Here is a 17,504-nt window from a genome sequence, read left to right as displayed (position 1 = left end):
AGGATTTGGCAAATTTGTTATTAAAACAATTTGATTTTGTCTGTTTGAACTATTGATTAAATATATTACTGCAAGCTCTAAATTTCCTCCTCTTTCTTCTAGATCAAGCATAAACGCTTATCTAAGAATTCTCATGATATGCTTGCTGAAATCTTCAAGAAAATAGGGTCAAAAGAAAATACTGTACAGGTATTTATCCATTTATAATGTAAATTAACAAGTTCCAGTAAATATAGAGTGATTAGTGGGTACTAAGTAAAAACATATTGTCCTTTCTACTAAATATCTAAAACTTGTCTCTATAGGTGTTTGGCCTTTTGATCTCTGCAGATGGTGACTTTAAAAGAATCAAATCTGTTTATCAAAGACTAGTTCTATTCTGTTCTTTCTGAAGACCATAAAGTAGTTTATTCCTAAGCAGTTGTTGATTCCCTTTAAGATGTCTAGATTTGAGTACTACTTATATATCTGGCATGGTGCAGCTGTTACACTTACAGTCACTCTAGATTACATCCTGAAAAGGTGACATCAAATTGGCTACTGTCCACTCAGCAGCTGTCTATCATTGTGCTGCATCCTCTTTCTCTCACTTTTACTGCAACTACAAAAATTCCTGTGAACTAGTTGCTTCCCAAATTTTCCTCCCCATTACATCATTATCATCATCATTTAACGTCCGCTTTCCATGCTAGCATGGGTTGGACGATTTTGACTGAGGGTTGGCGAACCAGATGGCTGCACCAGGCTTCAATCTTGATCTGGCAGAGTTTCTACAGCTGGATCCCCTTCCTAACGCCAACCACTCCGAGAGTGTAGTGGGTGCTTTTACGTGTCACCGGCACGGGGCCAGTCAAGCGGCACTGGCAACGACCTCACTCGAATCTTTTACACATGCCACCGACGTGGGTGCCAGTAAGGCGATGCTGGTAATGATCACGCTTGAATGGTGTTTTTTATGTGCCAGATAGCCGCTCTGGCAACGATCACACTCACCAGTGGTGCAACGCTGGTAACGATTGTGCTTTTACGTGTCACCGGCACGGGGCCAGTCAAGCGGCACTGGCAACGACCTCACTTGAATCTTTTACACATGCCACCGACGTGGGTGCCAGTAAGGTGATGCTGGTAATGATCACGCTTGAATGGTGTTTTTTATGTGCCAGATAGCCGCTCTGGCAACGATCACACTCACCAGTGGTGCAACGCTGGTAACGATTGTGCTCGAATGGTGCCTTTTAAGTGCCACTGGCACGGAAGCCGGTTAGCCGCTCTGTCAATGATCACACTCGTATGGTGCTCTTTGCACCCCGCTAGCACGGACACCAGTCATTGAATTTGATTTTGATGACATCTATCATATTTTCCCTCCCTAAACCTTCCTTGTGAAAAACCTTTTGAAGATGACATTTTGTCCATATTTTCTTGATATGTATCAACTTCCAGAAGTAGAAGCTGAATAGCAATTACAATCTAGAAGAAACTGCTACATCTATGAACACTGATTACCTTCTCCTCAGTCTCAGTAATAATTAAAAAGAGCGACTCTTCTCTGTCTCCTTTGTGCTACACTCATATAGTCTAACTCTATCATTCTAGCTATATTTTCATCATTATCATCATCGTTTAGCGTCCGCTTTCCATGCTAGCATGGGTTGGACGGTTCAACTGGTGTCTGGGAAGCCTGAAGGCTGCACCAGGCTCCAGTCTGATCTGGCAGTGATTCTACGGCTGGATGCCCTTCCTAACGCCAACCACTCCGTGAGTGTAGTGGGTGCTTTTTACGTGCCACCGGCACGGGTGCCAGACGAGGCTGGCAAACAGCCACGATCGGATGGTGCTTTTTTATGTGCCACTGGCACGACAGCAATAAGAAATACTTAGTGCTACTTTTTTTTCATTTTTTACTCACTCCCTAACATATTTATATCTTCTTCTTTATCCAATGCTTTCTATATTTTCTTTTTATCCATTGTATCTGAGCTGTTATTACAATTCTATTTTCTCGGTCTTTTCCCTCTTGCTAGTATTCTTTGCTTTATGACTGTTTATGATTTGCAATTGACTTTTCTTTTTTGCCTTTTGTATTTATCTTTCTTTTGTTTTCTTTCAATCTTATAAGGGATTGAATGAGCTTTATGATTTCAAGGAAAAGAATCCAGATGCGGATCTGTCTCCATATTTAAAAAAGTCTTCAGAATTCTTCCAATCTTATATTGATAATGGTATGAAAACAATTGCTCATGAGCGGCGACGTGGAATGAAAAAAGGTACCAAATTATTTGAATATAAAAATCTTTCCAGAATTTGGAATTAACTTTACTCTTTTACTTGTTTCAGTCATTTGACTACGGCCATGCTGGAGCACCGCCTTTAGTCGAGCAACTCGACTCCGGGACTTATTCTATGTAAGCCCAGTACTTATTCTATCGGTCTCTTTTGCCGAACCGCTAAGTGACGGGGACATAAACACACCAGCATCGGTTGTCAAGCGACGTGGGTGGGGGGGACAAACACACACACACACACACACATATATATATATATATATATATATATATATATAATATATATACGACAGGCTTCTTTCAGTTTCTGTCTACCAAATCCACTCACAAGGCATTGGTCAGCCCGGGGCTATAGCAGAAGACACTTGCCCAAGATGCCACGCAGTGGGACTGAACCCGGAACCATGTGGTTGGTTAGCAAGCTACTTACCACACAGCCACTCCTGCGCCTATAACTTATTTAAGTATACCAGGAATCTAAAAATCATAAATTGGTATTTAGGCACAGATGTGGCTGTGTGGTAAGAAGTTTCCTTCCCAGCCACATGGTTCAGGGTTCAGTTCCATTGCATGTCACCTCGGATAAGTGTCTTCTACTATATCCCCAAGCTGACCAAAGTGAGTGGATTTGGTAGATGGAAATTGAAAGAAGCCCATTGTGTGTGTATATGTGTGTTTGTCCTTCCGTTACTGCTGGTCAACTGGTATTGGTTTATTTACCTCCTGTAACCTTGCAGTTCAGCAAAAAGAGACCTATACAATAAGTACCAGGTTTAAAAATGAATACTGTGGTTTTGTTCAACTAAAGCCTTCAAGATGGCATCCTAGCATGGCCACATTCTAATGACTGAAACTAGTAAAAGAATAACAGAATATTTGAAATTATATGTTAAAAAAAATGTGGGGATTGACTAGTTTGATAAAAATCACAGTGACTTACTATATATCTGCTGTGAAGGTCTTTGTAACTCAGATGTAAAATAATTTTACTGAAGTTGTACATTTTATCATCATCATAATTTAATGTCTGTTTTCCATGCTGGCATGGGTTGGACGGTTTGTCAAGAGCTGGCTTGCCAGAAGAGTCAGGTTCCACTGTGTACTACGGTATGGTTTCTATAACTTGATGCCATTTCTAATGCCAACCACTTTACAGAGTGTCCTGGGTGCTTTTTTTATGTGGCACCAGCACCAATGAGGTCACCAAGTAACCTACAAGACAAAGATCCCTCAACTGAGATGGAGAGAAGAACTGAGTTGGGTTTGTGCCAGGTAAAATTATGGTAGAGGTATTTACACTCACGGAGTGGTTGGCGTTAGGAAGGGCATCCAGCTGTAGAAACACTGCCAGATCAGACTGGAGCCTGGTGCAGCCATCTGGCTTCCCAGACCCCAGTCGAACTGTCCAACCCATGCTAACATGGAAAGCGGACGTTAAACAATGATGATGATGATGATGTACAGAAACAGGTGTCTTGTTGGGGAAACACATGACTACTCAAGCTGGAAAAGTGGGGGGAGAGAAAGATGGTGGTGTTGAAGATTTGTCCGGGGATATCTTCAAGGTACATCAAATATATGTGAAGATGCCAGCATGGAAAACATATGTTGAATGATGAGGATGATGGTGGTGGTGTTATTTTTGTTGTTAAGTTTGCATCACTAGCTCAGTTTTTAAAGTTTAATTTATAAACTTTGTGTTCAGTTATCAAAGATATGAAGTCAGTTTTTATTTATTGCTGTGTAAATTGACTAACTTGATTATTATTAATTATAGAGTTATTGGCTGAAATATCAAATGAAAGTTTTATGCTAGAAATAAACTTTGTAGTATATTTATTCATTAATTTTCATTGCTGTATTTGAGTTTATAATAGTTATGTTTTGTTTGAAGTTACATTTTCACTCAAGAATTAAAATCAGTTTATCATATTGTACATCATCATCATCATCGTTTAACGTCCGTTTTCCGCACTAGCATGGGTTGGACGGTTTGACTGGGGTCTGGGAAGCCAGGGGCTGCACGAGGCTCCAATCTGATCTGGCAGTGTTTCTACAGCTGGATGCCCTTCCTAACGCCAACCACTCCGCAAGTGTAGTGGGTGCTTTTTACGTGCAACCGGCACAGGCGCCAGGGGAGTCTGGCATCGGCCACGATCAATTGGTGCTTTTAATGTGTCACCGGCACGGAAGCCAGTCAAGGCGGCACTGGCATCGGCCACGTTCGGATGGTGCTTTTTATGTGCCACCGGCACAAACTTGTGTTAATTAGGAAAATAAAAACAAAACAAAATATTTCTTTTTTGTAAGTATATTCTGACAGTTAAATATTATTTCTATTGCAGCTTCACACACACACCCATCAAATAATCCAAACACGCACAATCAGTCACCAGATGATGAAATAGATCCAAGTGTTTATCGAGAGAGATTACGTCGCATACGAATGATGTGTGGTCTGGATGACAGTGAAGAGGTATAAATTTCTTGAAATTCATGTTTACCTAAATATTGTAGCAATTAATCCTTTGGCTTTGTGATAAAATATCTTGGCCATTTTGGTAATGGTGTTAGTTATCAATCAAAATATAGAATTGAAATTGTTTTTTTGCTTCTGTTATATGTTATCAGTATCTCCTGTAAGTATGGTTTTCATATCCACCACTAAAAGTATTTGATTCTTGCTCTGTTAAAAGATATTTGATGAAATATGTGAAAAAAAATTAAGAAAATCTGAAAAATTGTTTTCTGTAAAAAAAAAAAAAATGTGCCCCTGAGATTTATCCACTTCCTGCAGCATAAGAAGAGGTTTTTTAAAATTGTTGGGGTAAAACTGCTTTCTGCACTTAACAGTAATAACATTTTGAGTGGATATATTCATTTTTCCCTGTTCAAAGGGTTAATACTTGAACTTGTGCACTTTTAGATTGTGATATTTTTCATTTATAGAAAAAATTTTTAATATGCTAAATTATTAACTTTAGTAATTTAATAATTAGACATGTGGGGCTTGCTTGCTTAAATATGTGAAGAATCTAAAAACCACTACATTGGTATATATTTGAAATGTGATGATAAAGGTACGAATATTTTTCCCTTCGTAGTTTTAGCTTTTTCCTCCTGTACAAGTAGTACCCCAGTTGTTTCAGATAAAATCAAGTATAAAATATTGTGTCTTATAGACAAGTAGATATGTTAATTTACTGATAGGAGTTAGTAAAAAATATTCGATGTTCTCTAGTTAGTTTTTATTTTTAAAAAATGCTTTCCTGTTAAAAATACTTAAAATTACAAGTCACTTCTAATTACCTTTATCTTTTTTTTTAGGGAGAGAAAAGTGACTCACCCAAACTTTCAGATGCAAGTAACACTATTAACCAAGCATTAGAAGAAGAAACCAAACAAATGGTAAATGAATTGTTACTTCATTGTTTATTTGTGACATAGCACTTCTCTGGGATATATCTTTCTGTCTGAATTTAAACCCTCAATATAACCGAGTTCTTCCTTAAGGTTATGAAGACATAACTTATTTTATATTTTACTGTTGCATTTTAATTTTTTGCTGGAGAATGTTAAGTTTATTCTGGTGTAATTGTTTGTGATTACACCATTGGGAAAGAAATTGTCTAAATTTTTATCATTAGAATGTGACAGATGGTAGATTTTTGAAAAGTGGATGATTTAATCAATTCACTCCTTCCTCTCCATCAGATGTAGGTGATAGATGTTGATTATTACAGATTTTTTTCATTGACTTTCAGCTCTTTCATGTATTATATTGCTAACTAAAACGTGCTTCAAATAAAATCTAAAGTTTGAATTTAGGCTACTCGTAATTTCTTTTTTTTATTGTACTGACAAGTTTGTTAAAGGGACTTTACATAAATCTGTTTTGAAATTTGTGCCTCAAAAATACTCTAATTACAGTTAAATACAGATAAAATTAATAAAATGTAAAGTCATGTTAAAACATCATTGAATATTATTTTATATAACTTCTTAAATGCCTATTATTATATATTTATGACTAGAAAAATACCATAATTTTATTCATTTTGTCCTCCTTTTTTGTCTTTGTTTAAATTTCATACAGCAATTAGCCTCTGCCATTAGGCAGCAGTTTTTGAGTGATAAAAATTATTGAGTCCAGTTCCTTTGAAAGGGATTATAAGGGAATTTTAAATGTTTCTGCTCCATTCTCTTTCTGAAAAATCATCATTTTTACTACTGCTGTGTAACTTGCTTTCACTGTCAGAAAATGAAGTGTAAACAAGAGCACTGCACTTTATACTTATATCTCTTTTACTTGTTTCAGTCATTTGACTGCGGCCATGCTGGGGCACCACCTTTAGTTGAGCAAATCGACCCCGGGACTTATTCTTTGTAAGCCCAGTACTTATTCTATCGGTCTCTTTTGCCGAACTGCTAAGTGACGGGGACATAAACACACCAGCATCGGTTGTCAAGCAATGCTAGGGGGACAAACACAGACACACAAACATATACACACACACTTATATATATATACATATATACAACAGGCTTCTTTCAGTTTCCGTCTACCAAATCCACTCACAAGGCATTGGTCGGCCCGGGGCTATAGCAGAAGACACTTGCCCAAGATGCCACGCAGTGGGACTGAACCCGGAACCATGTGGTTGGTTAGCAAGCTACTTACCACACAGCCTTGCTGCTTCAATAAAAAATCATTCTAATTCAGAGTCAATATTACTAAATTTGATGGTTACATAATTAAAAAAAAAAGCAGAATATTAAAGAAATAAGGGATTTTGGGCAAACTTCTAAGAAAAGAAATCATGCTGTAACGATCTCAATATACAAGTTTTTCCATTATAAAATCATGTTATAACAAACTGAAAACAATTTGTATTGGTGTTTAGATTTAAATATGAATAGGTAAATTTAGGCAGGTGCATTGTTACTATTCGGTCATTGGAAAGATTTGGTAACGAAAGAGTTAAACATGACAAGATTATACTTTTACTTCTGTCAGTTGTGAATGGAGATAATTTTCAGGTGAGTTGTTTGCAACCCAATTTAGAAATTGGTTGTATCTATATCACTTCCCTGACATTGTTAATACCTTTGGGGAAAATATTGAAGTTTTAAAATATGAAACAGAATTTCATTAACAAATATTTCAAATATTCTAATGTAACCCTTAATATGTACTTCTTATAAGGATCATTTTTCTGCCCCAAAATTTTCATCTGGATATTTGATGACAGATGCACAGTAATTCTCTTTTGATTTGATTTCATTTTTGTGTTTGTTTTCCCTTTATTTTCAACTGGATTTTCATTTTGTATGTGTTTCAGGATTTTGACGACTTGGTGAGTTTGTCTTTGCTGTTGGGTCTAAATGAATGCATGGGGCCTTTCACACATACCTTGTAGACTGTGCTACAACTAACCCTTTCTTTCTCAAAACTTTTCACCTGCTCTTGCTTTTCATAACCAGTTTCTAACCATATTCTGTCTTCTATCAATGAGTCTAAATTAGCTCTTTTCTCAATAGTTTCTTATCCTCATAACTGCAATATATGACACTTTCATTTTAAACTATGCTTTCTCTTGCTTATTAAATTTATCCATAATAAAGCAGCACTAGAAATTAAGTGTGCAGTATGTTAGGTGGTGTGTCTACACTCTGCACATAAATATCTGGATTTATTGTGCTTCTTACATTCAACCTGTTTTTAACCTTTTCTTGCATTCCCAGAGACAGCCAATTGTAGTGTTTTGGCTGAATGTTTTTAAACATTAGCTAACACCATAGCATATTAATTCTATACTACTTACAGTAATAAATAGTTTTGAAAATATGAAGATCAGTGTATCAACAGTTTATCAATTACATGGAAATATGGCAGTGTTTTTGATATGACTTCATTCATTCATTTGTTTCAAATATCTTCACGAGTCGGGAGTTAACTGACTGCAGGCATGACATGATTTCTTTGGTGTTTCTTCTGTATTTGGCAATATATATATATACTAGCACTATGACCCGGCAATGCATGTACAGCTGCGGGCGTGTGCACATACACGCGAGTACTCTCCAAATCTCTGACCAATCACATGCAGCTAGCTGGCATTCAATTGGCGTATCAAGTTTCAGGCATTTTGATTGGATTTTGAATAGAAAATTCACAAAAAAGTCACTTCTATTGATTTTTTAATGTAAAGATGTGCACGACCACCCTTGGACTGTTTTGAATGACCATAGAAAGTGCGAGCCCTCTAACTGAAAAATTGTCGATCTGTATAAAGGACACGCATGCACACACAGACATTTTGCCGTTTATATATATAGAGATATACAATACATACATACACACACACACACGCACACACTGTTTGAAAGTTGTATGCTCAAGACACCTTGTTGCTATCTCATATTTTCAATAGCCACAAATCATTTCTTATCGCTGTTTCTTCCTCACTCTCTCTCTCTCCATCTCTCTCTCTCTCTCGCTCTCTCTTTCAAGTGCTTATAGTTTATTAAGAAAATAAATTGGAGTGTTTTATTTTTCCTTTTTTTTTTGTTTTTCTTTTCCCTTTTTTTTCTTAGGTAGAGAGGTTAGATTCCATACCTAATGCTTATTTTCACAAATTAATTCTGTTAACTGCATCTTGACTTATTCAGTTTCATAATCAATGTTGTTTCTCAGCTTCTGTTGTTTTTTGAAATCATACCCTGATAAATTTTCTAATCTTGTTTTATTGATGATGTGTTTTTTGTTTTTTCTTTCTATTTTCAGCCTCAGATAAATGCTCATGTCCCCCAGTCTGATAGCCGACCAATGTCGGTGGTGGCTGATGTCAGTGAACTGAAGATGCGTCTGGACAGAATTAAGAAAAACCAAGTGTGATGGAGTGAAAGTGGATGTTTGAGTGGTTTCATATATATATATATAGACATATATATATATATATGTGTGTGTGTGTGTGTATATAACTTGAGCAATACCTTCAGGCCAGTTGCTTCCTTATGGACTGATGATGTAGAGTTGTACTATATATATATATATATATATATATTGCAAAGCTATTCAGCAAATGAACTGCCATTTCAGAGTTACTCAGAGATATCTGGGGGAAAAAAAAAGCATGTTGATTTTATATATATACATATGTGTGTGTGTATGTATATATTTATATATATATATATATATATATATGTATTATGTATGTATGTATGTGTGTATGTATGTGTATGTATATATGTGTACGTAAATGTTTGTGTGTTGCTACATTTTAGTAATGTAACAGAAGAGGATGAGATGTTTGTTGCACATAACACTTAAAAAATGTTGATGCATTTCTTCTTTATTCATTTATGTCAGCTGAAAAGTTTGGGAGCTTCAATTGGTTCTCACTGAAAAATTGGTACTGAATCTTGGTTACTTATCGTCCATTTAATTTCTACTCTTGTTTTCTGTTTTTTTTTTTAATTACCAAAGGTATCTTAATCTCCTGATGGTGTGTATTCTCTAACCTCACATCACCCTAACCTGCTTTCTTACATTTCTATTGAATAGTTTTGCGAAACAAATAGCTGTTCAATTCATAAACTAATTTGTTGCTGTTGAAAGCAACTGGACAAAAGCAATTCATATTTTTATTTTACTCCTTCATTCTGAAAAATTTCGGGCCTATTTCTGTGAAAATGATGGAGGGTTTAATTCCGTCTATTACCAATTGCTTTTAATATCATCATTATTATTATTATTTAAACCAAAATAGGAAATACAGCTTTTTCTTCCCAGTTTTTTAATGCTGATTCTACCAACCTGAAGAATAAGGTAACATATGTAGGAAATATGAGGGTCTTTGCTTTCTTATGTTTTTTTTTTTTTTGTAAATATTTATTCTTTGTTACAACAACACACCCTCTGAATTTAGGCTTCAATGGCTACAAAATAAAACCACTGACCCCTTTAAGTTTGATATATATATTTTTTAAATATCAGTAAATTTGTTTCAGGGAAATAAAGGTTAAAATTTTGAAACTGAATTTGTTTTCTTTTATTTGAAAGGTGTTACATTGATTGATTGAAATAGGATTTCCCTGCTTACTGTTATGTTGTTGATGCTGTTGTTTTCAATTCAGGTCAAACAGACTTCTGATCACCTTCCTACTATGACCATTCCATCTTTTTTCCACGTGTTAAGAAGCTAAGATCATCTAACCCAATACGTCTTTTTTTTTTAGATGCTAGGGTGTAGTTTGTAGTTAATTTTGCTGCTATATCTAGTAGGTCAAGAAAGAACACAAAAGCTCCCCCACTAGTTTGCCCCACACTTTCCTATTGTTTGCAGGTATCCAAGTAATTGTTATTTAGTAAAATCAACAAAAAGAGTCAAGTAAAGTTACCATTTTGGAATGGATTGTCTATGTTCAGTCCAGGACAATGGCCTCAGCATATTTTCTCCACCAATCATAGTCTGATATGGAAGCAGTGAATTTGAGCCGGTCATACTGGTTTGATAAGCCTACTCTACCACACTGGATCAACATGGCTCGGCAGAGGGGTGGAGTTTATTATGCTCTTACCCAGGAGTAGTTACGTGAATTGCATTAACCCCAGTGCTCAACTAGTACTTATTTTATTGACCCCAAAAGGATGAAAAGCAAAGTCGACTTCGGCAGAATTTGAACTCAGAATGTGAAAATAGACAAAATACCATGAAGCATTTCACCTGGTGTGCTAATGATTCTGCCAGCTCACTGCTTAAGGAGTGAAAAATTTAACATTTCAGACAGAGCCTTTCTTTAGGGAAAAGTTGATAGGAGTGAAATTAATAAGAGGCAGTAGATAAGGAACATTACCTATACATAGATTTTACAACAATGGAATTCAGTTGTTAACCTCTAAAATGTTCTGATATACCTTAAAATATATGCATTTTTACCCTGCATATTGTTAGTGTTGAAATTCAGTAATGCAAAAAAAGTAATGCAAAAGGAAGCACAACTCTTATTAACTGACATATCATCATCATCATTGTTTAACGTCCGCTTTCCATGCTAGCATGGGTTGGACGGTTCAACTGGGGTCTGGGAAGCCAGAAGGCTGCACCAGGCCCAGTCTGATCTGGCAGTGTTTCTACGGCTGGATGCCCTTCCTAACACCAACCACTCTGAGTGTAGTGGGTGCATTTTACGTGCCAGACGAGGCTGGCAAACGGCCACGATCGGATGGTGCTTTTTACGTGCCACTGGCACAGGTGCCAGATGAGGCTGGCAAACGGCCACGATCGGATGGTGCTTTTTACATGCCACCGGCACGGAGGCCAGTCGGGGCAGCGCTGGCAATGGCCACGTTCAGATGGTTCTCTTACGTGCCACCGGCACTGGTATCACACTATGTATACATATTTGTATATCTTTTGCCAAAAGATGTAAACATGAACAAGAACCTTGAAAAACCAATGTTTTCAAATAAAAATACTCTGTGCAGTATTTGTTCAATACTGAATTGCACAGAGAATTCCTTGTCATTCATCATTTTAAATGTAACTTACCAGTTATTGATTTGTTGGAAAATCTTCAATCAATGATATTTATCAGTCACAAAGTGCAATGTAAAATAAGGTATGGGAGACAACTCTGGACATGTTTTCATGTTATTAGACCTCCTTGACTAAGCATAGACTTCATGGTATTTACCAAAGTAGAAATAAAAGAATCACTATGTTGATATACAATATTGAACACAGGTAGGTGTGAAAAGCTATGTTTTAAATATACTGTCTTTTCAATTTTGTGTACACTAAACGTATCATTGTTTTATTGTCCACTTTTCTATGTTTGCATGGGTCAGATAATATTTTAGCTGAAATAGATTTTCTATGTCCAGATGTTCTTCCTGTGCCACCTTTCCCCTGTTTCCAAGCAAAGTAAGAGATCCTTTGTCTGTTGAACAACAAACAGCAGAGACATGTTTTTTGTGGAGGAGTATAAACAAATGACATCATTTGTATGAGCAGTGATTTTTCTGCCTACAGTAGCTCATACATGTCAAGTCAGTGCATGCCTACTCACATGTGTGCACACACACACACACATACATGGTAGCCTTCTTCCAGTTTTCATCCACCAAACTTCACTAGTGGTCAACCTCAGGTTATAGAAGCGGACACCAGCCAACATTGTCAATGCAACTGGCAACAAACCTTCGAATATGTGGTTGCCAAACAAACTTCTTTGTAACATGGCTAAGTCTGTGCCTATCAAGTGTGAAATATTTCTTCTTGTGCTGGATGCTAGTTGATACGAATTCATTAAATTTTAGAAAAAGGCAAGAAGTTAAGAAGTTTGCATCTCAGTCACATGCTTTTGGGTTCAGTTCCAAATATCTGCAACTATAACCCCAGACCAACCAAAACCATGTGAACATATTTGGCAGATGGAAACTGAAGAAGCCTGTCATGTGTATGGATATATCTATGTATATATGTTTCACTATATGCAGCTGAAACACCATTAAATAAATATCACTGTCTGTGTATCATATTAAGTGTATGAATACCTATTTCTTTATTACCCACAAGGGGCTAAACATAGAGGGGACAAACAAGGACAGACATAGGTATTAAGTCGATTACATCGACCCCAGTGTGTAACTGGTACTTAATTTATCAACCCCGGTGTGTAACTGGTACTTAATTTATCGACCCCGAAAGGATGAAAGGCAAAGTCGACCTCGGCGGAATTTGAACTCACAACGTAACGACAGACAAAATACTGCTACGCATTTCGCCCGGCGTGCTAACGTTTCTGCCAGCTCACCGCCTTAAGTATGAATACCATCAGAAGGCTTGCTGGTGCACATAAAAAGGCATCCAGTCCACTCCATGAACTGATTGGTGTTGGGAAGGGCATCCAGCCATAAGAACCATATCAAAACAGACAGAAGTCTGGTGCAGTCTTCTTGCCCAGCTCCTGTCAACCAGTTCAACTCCTGCCAACATGGAAGGCAAACATTAAACGATGGTGGTGTGGAATTGTCTGAGATAAAATCTCTTTATAGATTTGTTGTGTTAGAAACACTATCACAATATATATATATATTTTTTTATTTACTTGTTTCAGTCATTTGACTGCGGCCATGCTGGAGCACTGCCTTTAGTCGAGCAAATCGACCCAGGGACTTATTCTTTGTAAGCCTACTACTTATTCTATCGGTCTCTTTTGCCGAACCGCTAAGTGATGGGGACATAAACACACCAGCATCGGTTGTCAAGCAATGCTAGGGGGACAAACAGACACACAAACACACACACATACATATATACATATATACGACGAGCTTCTTTCAGTTTCCGTCTACCAAATCCACTCACAAGGCTTTGGTTCGTCCGAGGCTATAGTAGAAGACACTTGCCCACGGTGCCACGCAGTGGGACTGAACCCGGAACCATGTGGTTGGTAAACAAGCTACTTACCACACAGCCACTCCTGTAGTAGGTTTCCCTAATTTTGATAATTCTCATTCTAGACCTGTTACTATTATAACAAAATGCTTCTTATAGGTGCAGGCGTCGATTAAATAAGTACCAGTTACGCACTGGGATCGATATAATCGGCTTAATCCGTTTGTCTGTCCTTGTTTGTCCTCTCTGTGTTTAGCCCCTTGTGGGTAGTAAAGAAATAGGCATTTCGTCTGCCGTTATGTTCTGAGTTCAAATTCCACTGAGGTCTACTTTGCCTTTCATCCTTTCAGGGTCGATAAATTAAGTACCAGTTACGCACTTGGGTCGATATAATCGACTTAATCCCTTTGTCTGTCCTTGTTTGTCCTTCCTATGTTTAGTGCCTTGTGGGCAGTAAAGAAATAAGAAACTAAAAACCCATCATATGTATATATATATGTGTGTGTGCATATGCATGTGTCACTTTATCTTGACATTGTACTGTCATACAAGCAGTGTCATTTATTTCCAGTCTGCTGTGAAAACATGTCTGGCCATGGGGAAATATTTATTACGTTACTTGGAAACGGCTGAGGCTTGGCAACAGGAAAGGCATCAAGCTGTACAAAATCTGCCTCAACAAACTCTGTCTGACCCATGCAAGCTTGGAAAAGAAGGCATTAAAACATTGACGAATATCTGTGAATATATTACACAGCTCTCACTCTCACAGTGTGTGCGTTATAATGATGTTTTCTTTTCTCTAATGTATTTCTCCAGTATGTGGAGGCACGTGGCTTAGTGGTTAGGGTGTCGGCACCATGATCGTAAGATTGTGGTTTAGATTCCTGGACTGGGTGACATGCTGTGTTCTTGAGCAGAACACTTCATTTCACGTTGCTCCAGTCCACTCAGCTGGCAAAAATGAGTAACGCTGCGATGGACTGGTATCCTGTCCAGCTGGAGAACACATCATCATCATTTAGCGTCCGCTTTCCATGCTAGCATGGGTTGGATGGTTCAACTGGGATCTGGGAAGCCAGAAGGCTGCACCAGGCCCAGTCTGATCTGGCAATGTTTCTATGGCTGGATGCCCTTCCTAACGCCAACCATTCGGTGAGTGTAGTGGGTGCTTTTTATGTGCCAGACGAGGTTGGCAAACAGCCACAGTTGGATGGTGCTTTTTACGTGCCACCGGCACAGGGGCCAGGCGAGGCTGGCAACAGCCACGATCGTATGGTGCTTTTTACGTGCCACCGGCACAGGTGCTAGACGAGGCTGGCAAACGGCCACGGTTGGATGGTGCTTTTTACGTGCCACCGGCACAGGGGCCAGGCGAGGCTGGCAACGGCCACGATCGGATGGTGCTTTTTCGGGAAACCGAGCCCATGAGCCTGGCTAGGCTTTAAAAGGGCGCATTTATTTATTTATTTTATTATTCCTCCAGTATGAAGCCAGATGGGTGTGGTTTGAAGAGCACTAGTGACTGTTTCAGTCAAGTCAGTCTCTCATGTAAAGCCTCATTTAGATGTTTAGCTCTGATTGAGCAATCTGTGATAAAAAGCATTCCTGTCTTCTATATTAGGGACTACATTCACCAATGTTCTTCTTTTAAGAGAGTGTATAATTTTGAGGGAGATTTAGGTGCTATTTTTAGTTAATGGCACAGAGGTTGTCTTATACATTTGTGGCTGTTTTAGTTGTTATTCAGTCTAAGGTCAGTAATCTTTGATGGAGCATCTAATAAATTTATCTCGTTTTAAGAATTACACAGATGTGTTGTCTGTGTTTATCTTCACCCCTTTGTGTGTGTGTGTGTGTGTGTGTGTAAGGGGGTTAGTGTGAGTGTAGACATAAGCACGTGTCAATGTATTTGTTAAGTGTGTTGCAAGTTGAACTGAGTTTCCTGAATGTAGATGACCAGAAGGAACTGTTGAGTGGGGAATAGAAGAAGGGGAAGAGAAAGAGAGAGAGAGACAGACAGACAGCTGATTAAAGACAGGAAGATAGGAGGATAGAAACAGATGCATGAGAGAGATAGAGATTGCTGCTAAAACAAATATGAAAACAAAAAGCTGGAGGATTAGATATGTGGTATATCTTGTGTGTGAAGGTATGTGGCTAAGTGGTTAGGATGGTTTGCTCACAATTGTAAGTTCATGGATTCAATACTCGGTAGTGCATTGTGTCCTTGGGCAAGACACTTTGCTCCAATCCACTCAGCTGGCAAAAACGAGTTGTATCTGTATTTCAAAGGATCAGTCTTATTTCTTTATTACTCACAGGGAGCTAAACATAGAGGGGACAAACAAAGGGATTAAGTCGATTACATCAACCCCAGTGCGAAACTGGTACTTAATTTAACCACAAGGTCGTGTCTGCACCTAAGAAATTCTTAACACACAACCACACCTGTGCTTAAAATATGTGTGTGTGTGTGTGCATTTATGGTCAAGTAGTTATGATGCTAGGCTCGTGAATATAAGGTGTGGGCAAGGTGGCAGGAACATTAGCATGCCGGGCGAAATGCTTAGTGGTATTTCATCTGGCAGAAAAGTTAGCACGCTGGGCGAAATGTGTAGCTGTATTTCATCTGCCGTTATGTTCTGAGTTCAAATTGGTGCAGCCATCTGGTTTGCCAGATCTCAGTCAAATCGTTCAACCCATGCTAGCATGGAAAGCAGACGTTAAACGAAACGACGATATGTGTCTCCATTGGCTTCAAATACTTCCAGTAGATCAGAGCAGACTTTCACCTTTCTCATTTTCAAATTGGTTGTCATCCAGGTGCCAGACGAGGCTGGCAAACGGCCACGGTTTATCTGTATTTCAAAGGATCAGCATTTCACACACACACACACATATATATATACACATATGATGGGCTTTCAGTTTCTTATTTCTTTACTGCCCACAAGGGGCTAAACATAGAGAGGACAAACAAGGACAGACAAAGGGATTAAATCGATTATATCAACCCAAGTGTGTAACTGGTACTTAATTTATCAACCCCGAAAGGATGAAAGGCAAAGTCGACCTCAACAGAATTTGAACTCAGAACATAACGGCAGACGAAATACCTATGCCAACATTGCACACACACACACTTTCCATTACCCAAAGTCATTTTCTATAATGCTTTGTGATCAGTGTCCAGTTGTGCAGCAAACCCATGGATTGTGACTCATTTGCCTGCGTGAGTCATTTCATCCATCTGTTAGTGATTCATGTCAAGATGACAATCAATGCTCGCCCACTGCATGGTTTGTCTTCAATGCTAGTTTCCCTTCCTTCAAACACCATCCATCTGTGCACATTGCTCTTGCCAACTGTATCAGCCCTGTAAACAATGTGTAGCCCTTCTGTGAGTGTCAGACAACCTGCACCTCCACCTTTATTGAAAACTCAATGATGGCATATTGCATTTGCATGGAACCTATTATCTGCCTGCAATGCAGAAGAATAGAAGAAAAGCTACAACAAATATGTGCAGTTGAATGACCTATGTTAGTTAATAAAAAGTTATAAGCCCAATTTTCCATCATTTTCATTATAATCCTCATAATTACTTAGTTTGAATGCCAAAATATTTACTAAAAGCAAAGCAAAACAACAACAACCCATAAAATGTTTTGACTGTCATTCCTCTCATGAACATTACCTTAATATCAATAAAGACTGCCGTCATGCATTTACATGTCTATCCTATTATTTGGCATTGTAAGGGATGGGAAATAAGGCATTGTTTACTTCCAGTAAACAAGTGGGAATAGAA

The 17,504-nt window shown here is 38.1% G+C and overlaps 1 protein-coding gene across 3 annotated transcripts in view; it reads left to right on the top strand.

Moving 5' to 3' along the window:
• The window catches only part of LOC115211619 (cytoskeleton-associated protein 5), a 111,776-nt gene extending 102,369 nt beyond the window's left edge, over positions 1 to 9,407 (top strand). The window contains exons 42-48 of one of the 3 annotated variants that reach the window (XM_036503239.1): positions 103 to 189; positions 2,120 to 2,267; positions 4,631 to 4,761; positions 5,613 to 5,693; positions 7,628 to 7,642; positions 9,073 to 9,228; positions 9,259 to 9,407. In XM_036503239.1, the coding sequence (XP_036359132.1) occupies positions 103 to 189; positions 2,120 to 2,267; positions 4,631 to 4,761; positions 5,613 to 5,693; positions 7,628 to 7,642; positions 9,073 to 9,183 (573 nt within the window). In that variant the 3' untranslated portion in view covers positions 9,184 to 9,228; positions 9,259 to 9,407. Of the gene's footprint in view, positions 1 to 102; positions 190 to 2,119; positions 2,268 to 4,630; positions 4,762 to 5,612; positions 5,694 to 7,627; positions 7,643 to 9,072 lie in introns of all 3 variants that reach the window. The other 2 variants (XM_029780232.2, XM_029780233.2) reach the window with 2 other exon arrangements.
• Positions 9,408 to 17,504: the final 8,097 nt, after the last annotated feature.

The sequence above is a fragment of the Octopus sinensis genome, linkage group LG5, assembly GCF_006345805.1.
Source record: "Octopus sinensis linkage group LG5, ASM634580v1, whole genome shotgun sequence".
NCBI classification, from domain to species: Eukaryota; Metazoa; Mollusca; class Cephalopoda; order Octopoda; family Octopodidae; genus Octopus; species Octopus sinensis.
This window is presented reverse-complemented; position numbering and strand designations above follow the sequence as displayed.